The following is a 6,802-nucleotide window of genomic DNA, read 5'->3' as shown; positions in this document are numbered from 1 at the left end:
GTGTGTGTGTGTGTGTGTGTGTGTGTGTGTGTGTGTGTGTGTGTGTAGAAGACAGAAGTCAACTTCCGGTGTCTTCCTTTTTCATTCTCAGATTTCTTTTTTACTGTAGTGTCTCTCACTGAACTCGGAACTTGACAGTTGTGTGGCTGGTCAGTTGAGGAATAGCTTGTTGTCGTCCTTCTCATGTGTCTGACTTGCAGACACATGCTGCCATCCCCTGCTGTTCCCGCTGTTCCCTTGAGTATTAGGGATTCAAACTCAGGTTGTCACACTTGTGTGGGAAGCACTTTATCAACTGTATCACCATCTTAATATTAACCCTTCTAATCCATAAACATAGGATTTCCTTGAATAGAGACAATCTTTAATTCAAATTGTATGCTCTTGCATTGTCAGAGTTTCATTTTTTAATTTATTGGCTAAATGCATTCTGATGCTACTATGATTAGGACTGTGTAACAACACTTCTGTGTTGATGGTGGATCTTGAACTTCCCTAACTTGTGTACACAATTAGCTGTCATTGTCCTTTGTGTTTGTGTGTGGAGGGGTTGTAGTGGTTTTGTCATCTGCAAATAGATAGTTTCACTTTTTTTTCTGATCTAGGCCACTGTTACTTCATTTTCTTATGCCTGTCCTGGCTAAATGTTCCTATGCAAAGTTGATAAGATGTGCGATGCTTAGTCTTTTTAAAGTAGGATCCTATTCTAGAACGAGAGTGAGGTGCACGTGAGGTGCGAGGAGACATGTACACACAGTCCTGTCCCTCCTGACAGACGTTAGTCATGCACAGACATTTCTACCAGCTAGCAGCTAATAGATTGATTTATATAGAGGAAATACAGATTTGATAGATCTGTAAGTTTATCTTTTCAGTTCAGGGAGCGGTGTGCTTGCTGATTAGAAAATAAAGCATGGCCGTTGCCTGGAAGCAGTGCTCTCCATCCCCATGTCCCTCATGCCCCAAAGGCAGTGTGTCTCAACCTTCCTAAGGCTGCCTTTAATACAATTCCCTTTAATACAATTCCGCATGTTGCGACCCTCAACCATAATATTGTTTTCATTGCTACCTCAGAGCTGCAGCTTTGCTACTGTTATGAATTGTAAATCTGATTGAAGAATATCTGATCTGTGAAACACCTCCCCCAAAGGAGTTGAGAGCCACTGGCTGAGAGTCACTGCTCTACGTCATCTGTGCTTTTCTTGTCCACTAACAATAAAGTAAAGGAAGTTTGGTGCTGAGAGAGACTGTCTTTCCTTTTATAATAAAGTAGTTCACTGTAGGTAAAAGCCTGCCAAGAGTACTGTTTGTATGGACAGGCCTTTGGTTACTGAGGGGGTTGGTTGAGTTGGGCGCCAGGGCCTCCAGAGCTTTCCCTGGACTTGGGAGTGAGAGGCAGTGGGTTCCAAACCCTCAGTGGTACTCTGGCTCTGGCCACGTGCTGCTGAGCCTGCTGTCCTGTCCACCTTCAGGGAAGCAGGGGCAGCTGCTGCAAAGCTCATTCGCCGACTTTCTCACTGATGGAGGCAGAGAACAGTCATCTCTCTGCTGAGCCGCTGGGTGTCTGGGCTGAGTGCGTCTGCTCTTGCCATCTTCGGCTTGTGGTGGTAATCTTGTATAAGATTGCTCAGGGGCGCAGCAGGGCTCAGCAGTGGAGTGGCTGCATTCTCTTTAAAATCTGTTTGTGAACTTTCTGGGTTACCTCGCTCAGGATGATCTCTTCCAGTTCCTTCCATTTGCCTGCAAATTTCATGATTTCCTTGTTTTCAATAGCTGAGTAGTAGTCCACTGTGTAGCTATACCACATTTCTGTACCCATTCCTCCATTGAGGGACATCTAGGTCATTTCCAGATTCTGGCTATTACAAATAAAGCTGCTATGAACATAGTTGAACAAATGTCCTTATTGAATGATGGGGCATATTAGCTACATAATATAGGATAGCCATCTACAGACCTAAAGAAGCTAAACACTAAGGAGGACCCTAGGGAGGATGTTTAAATGTCATTCAAAATGGCAAACAGGATAGACACCAGAAGTGGTAGAAGAGAGGAAACAGGATGGGAGTCTACTATAGAGGGTCCTCTGAAAGGATTTCCCCAACAGGGAATCAAAGCAGATGCTGAGACTCAAGGCCAAATTTTGGGCAGAGTGCAGGGAGTCTTATGGAGGAAGAGAGTGGTGTGATTAAAGGGACATGGAGGGGACAGGAGTCCCATAAGGAGACCAACAAAGCTAAAGGATCTGAGCCCAGAGGGTCCTGCAGAGACTGATGTACCAGTGGAGGACCATGCAAGGAAAGGATGTAGACTCCCTGCTCAGATGTGGCCGATTGGCAGCTCAGTCTCCATGTGGCTCTCTGTGTGAGGCGATCAGGAGCTGACTCTTATCATGAACTCAGTTGACTGATCTCTGATCACTCACTCTTGATGATGCAGTCTTGCCAGGCCACAGAGGAAGAGGATCCAAGCAGTCCTGATGAGACTTAGCAAACTATGGGCAGATGGCAATAGTGGAGAACTCCCCTCTTCAGTGGACTAGGAGAAGGGGATGAGGGGAAGAGGGAGGGAGTGTGGGACTGGGGAAGTTAAGGGAGGGGAAGGGAAGTTCAATCAGGATATATAATGAATAAATTGTGAAGAAAAAAAATTTAAAAGTCTGTCTAGAATTCATAGAAGGGAAAGGGCAAACACTGCTCTCTTCTTTCCTGTATTATGCTCCTTTAAGCCATGTCTTCTACTGTACAACCCTTTCATAATACAAGGTCAGAGAGAAAATATGAATGAATGAATGTGAGTACCTGATTGTGAGCGTGGAACTTGTGGTACGGGAATGTTGGAGGCCCAGGAAGGCCTCTTCCCTACATCCATTGCGCGCTCTGTTGACGCTCTGAGGTAGTGTGCTTGGAAGAAACATGGCTTTCTAAAGTTGGGAGTCTTCCCACTGTCCTGATGCTGTTCAGATGTGAGTAGTTGGTGCATGGCAGTCATTAGATGGCTCTTCTGGGCCTAGACATGAACTTAGAATAAAGAGCTACTCCACCAGTAAGGACCCAGCGCAGTGATTCCATGATTCTCTGTTGGTGCAAAGCTTTGACTATTGACTAATTAGAGTAACAAGGCACATTTATAACTAACCGGTAATAATTTATTCTGCCACTGCCAAGTGAAGACACAGACCCTTGCCCTCTGCTCAGAATTGCTGCAGCTAGATCCTTTCCATTAGTGCAGAAGAGAGACTTATGGCTAGAGTTTTCAAGTGTACACAGCATGGCTTTTCGTCTTAAAAACGGGTTTTTAAAGTAGATAATTTGAATGCTTTCACTTGCCTTTTAATTTGTTAATCTCCATCTCTGTTTTTACTATACTTTCTCTGCATATTTTGAACTCAGATTTTGGTAGGTACAGGTAACTGGGTTTAAATTATCTTGCTTTGTTCACTTAAATTCTTTGTGCCACACCTCCTTGCTTGGAGAAAATGATAGCATATCTCCTCATAGGTGACAGTGATGAATACATGAGCTATTTATACATAACATATACAGTGCTTAGAAAAGTACTGTCCTGTAATATGTTGCCAGGATTTTAGATGTTTAAGTTAAAAGTAGTTGTAATAATAAAAATTTTACAACCACAGCCACTGCTGCCATTCCTACTCCCATCGTCAAAGGTAGATTATCTATAATTTTCATATATTAAAAAGTATTAATTGTGTCTTGCCCAACACACATACCTTCCTCCTTTAGCGGGTAGGATGTTAAGGGCAGTAAGAGAAAGAGGCCTTGTTTCCTGGCTTCCAGTCCAGTCCTGTTCTGATTCCCCTGGGCTGTGCTTCCTGGCTCTCTGGAGAGGTCCTGCTTCACTCGGTTTAGCCCAGACCCTTTAAGTGTTGGAAAAACGACTACCTTTTTAAAATCAGTTGAATTAGATTTGGTGCTTAATGAGAAGCCCTCATTTTAAGACTACTATTCAGAAGACATTTTTTTTTTTCCAGTTTTAGATAGGAAACAGCCAGGAACAAGTTGCCCCAGAAGGAACACACAGTTCTGGGACTTAGCCCCGTGTCTTAGCTTTCTTTTAAGTTTCTTGGTGCTCTGGAGCTACAGGTGGGACCCCTCATGGGTTTGGGCCTGGTTTGGGGCTCATAGTTCAGTGTGCAGTCCAACAGTTTAGTGGACTTCCTGCCCAGTTTGTCTATATATCACCCTGTTCTCTTCTCCTGCCCAACAGGTATCTCAGATGAAGATATTATCAACATCACTCTTCCCACCGGAGTTCCGATTCTGCTGGAGTTGGATGAGAACCTGTGTGCTGTTGGGCCTCACCAGTTCCTGGGTGACCAGGAGGCCATCCGGGCAGCCATTAAGAAAGTGGACGATCAAGGAAAAGTGAAACAAAGCAAACAGTAAAGCCCTTCCCCAGCGTGGCCAGGAAGCAGCACAGGGGTGGCATGCAGTGTGTGATGGGGCAGGTTTCTCCAACCCCCATTGTCCCTTCTTTCTCCAAGGCTAGGCTGTGAGGTAGAGTTTGTGTAGATAGCTAGGTAATTTATTTAGGTCAGATGTAAGCTGAGGATGCTGAAGAATTTTGTCTTAAGCCTAAATTAACTTTTCTTCTACTCTTGTTTGAATTTAGTTTGCCAAGTAGTGGCTAGTGAGGTTTGATCAAGATTGTTCTATGAGTTTTGGAGACAGAATAACAAATGGAGATAAAAGTGTTCGTCACTTAACAAGTCGTCATTGAGTTAGCACTGACAGGCACTATTCCAGTGAGCAGCTCACCTTTTTACTAAATTAATACTTTCTGAGCTGAACGAAGACTGCTAGGTAGCATATGAGCCATTTAGACCAGAGGCCCATCGAATGGGAGGTCACAGATGGGTCCTAGGGAAGGCAACCAACTGCCGTGATGGCTCAAGGCCCTTTATTCCCCCTAGCCCAGCACTGTCCTGTTTGCCGTAGTAGAAATTACCTGTGGCCATTAGAACAACCAGGATATGCACAGCTGTCGCAGTTTATATTCTTCTTCTGTTTCAGTTGTAGTTTTTGGACTTTAATCTTTGGGTACTTAACAGTTAGTTTAAAATAAAGTTTTATGACTGCAAACAACACATGCAAAGTGTCTCAGGTGTGTGATAAATTTTTGGCCAGCTTCTGACCCTGTCCTTGACACCATCTCCTGCAAAACTCCAAGGCTTATACTGAGTTGGACACAGGCTGCTCCTGAATTGAAGGCGGGGTCGGAGGGAAGGAAATCCTGGTGCATGGGATTTTATTCACCTGAGCACGGTGACAGGCATATGGGAGCTTCTCATCTACATTTGCTGTTCCTCGGCTAAGTACAAAAGATTATGGCATGTGTCCTGCCTGGTTCAGGTGGGCTGTGAAGAGAAGCTATGTGTGTGTTTAGGTGCTGTGAGTCAGTCATCTTTAGGCTGTTGCCTCACTGGAAGCAAGTCATGGATATTTCCATGATGAACGATCATGTACACATTTTGCAGTCACAGTTAACATTTTATCATTTTTCATGCTTTCCCAGGGAAAGAGTAGTTTACTTGTATCCATTATCCATTTTATAGTAGAATTGGCCTTTGACACAATCAATTCTAAATCATTGCTGCCATTGCTGCTGCCTTGCTTTTGGTTTTTGATTCAGTATCTTTACGGATTGACAGCAAAGATGGCTGAAGTAATGAACAAAGCATTTGGAATCTTAGGGACTTCAATAGGCGATTTTTGGCAGTATTTTCTGATATCTACTGAGATTGGACTGAAACATATGAGCAGATGGGCTGTTTATGGGGGAACTCACATAAAATTACTGTTAACTGCAGTACCTCAGTCTCACAATCAGCTGGTGAAGCTGTTCTCTGTTTTTATAACATGGACCTGTAATTTCTGGAGGTGGGCCTAACCTGCATCGTATTCTTGGCTTCTTTCTGAAACCGGGACAAACATGAGCAGTTTTTCTTCTAAAGCAAAGGAAGACAGCCCCTCTATAAATGTGGTCTCTGGAGAGGTCATGGTGGATTCCCTGGGGGCCATCTTAAGAGGTCTCCTCTGCTATGTCAGTGTAGTAAGATGAAGCAAGAGCCAGAGCAGTGTGTGGGAAGAGTTAAGCACCCCCTGGCACTGTGGACCCGTCTCTTTAAAGCAGCTCTGTTCCAGGAAATGAATGGTTTTACACTGAGTCCTGCTGCCCCTGAAATAACAACACACCCTTAGAAAGGATGCTTTCTAATGTGTTTGCCTCATCACAGAAAATCAACGTGATCTATTTCCAAGTTGATTCTGCCTCTAGTCAGCAAGTTGGTTCTCATGCTAGACTTTTCCCACTGTTACTGAAATGCAGTGTCTTCCTTTTGGTTGCACTGCGTATTCTGGGAGAGGTGTTAGATCAAGTATCCTCCTTCCCCACAGACACATTTTACTCTGCAGTTGTTGTTGATTTCAGGGCTGATCACTTGGTATTGTATAATCAGTTCTGCCTTTCTCAGCAGTCATTAGTGGCCTGGAGTCCTTGGTCTAGGCTGTCCCCTAGAAAAGCATTACAAGATGAAGACTCCTCATCCATGGTGTCAGCTTTAGTCATTTTTTATTCTATAGTGACACATAAGAATCTTCATAAAGTTCAGCTCCTCATATGAAAAACACTTCCCTTCTCTTAGAATCACCCTACCATTTCTTCAACAGGGCAGATCCTGTTCATATTTTCTGTTTTTATCTTTTGTATGATTGGCTTGTTACAAATTTGGAGTTCACTTATTTAATGCATTTGTTGTATTAAACTGTCTCACAGGAGA

At 43.7% G+C, this 6,802-nt stretch overlaps 1 protein-coding gene across 3 annotated transcripts in view; it reads left to right on the top strand.

Annotated features, from left to right (window-relative positions):
- Positions 1–5,110, top strand: part of Bpgm (bisphosphoglycerate mutase) — a 33,139-nt gene extending 28,029 nt beyond the window's left edge. For all 3 annotated transcript variants that reach the window (XM_055602081.1, XM_055602083.1, XM_055602082.1), the window contains one exon: positions 4,231–5,110. In XM_055602081.1, coding sequence (XP_055458056.1) covers positions 4,231–4,409 — 179 coding nt within the window. In that variant the 3' untranslated portion in view covers positions 4,410–5,110. The remainder of the gene's footprint in view (positions 1–4,230) is intronic.
- Positions 5,111–6,802: the final 1,692 nt, after the last annotated feature.

The sequence above is a fragment of the Psammomys obesus genome, unplaced genomic scaffold (genome assembly GCF_907164565.1).
Source record: "Psammomys obesus unplaced genomic scaffold, mPsaObe1.curated_primary_1811, whole genome shotgun sequence".
In the NCBI taxonomy this organism is placed as follows: domain Eukaryota; kingdom Metazoa; phylum Chordata; class Mammalia; order Rodentia; family Muridae; genus Psammomys; species Psammomys obesus.
Note: the sequence above shows the minus strand (reverse complement) of the source record. Positions and strands in the feature narration are given on the sequence as shown.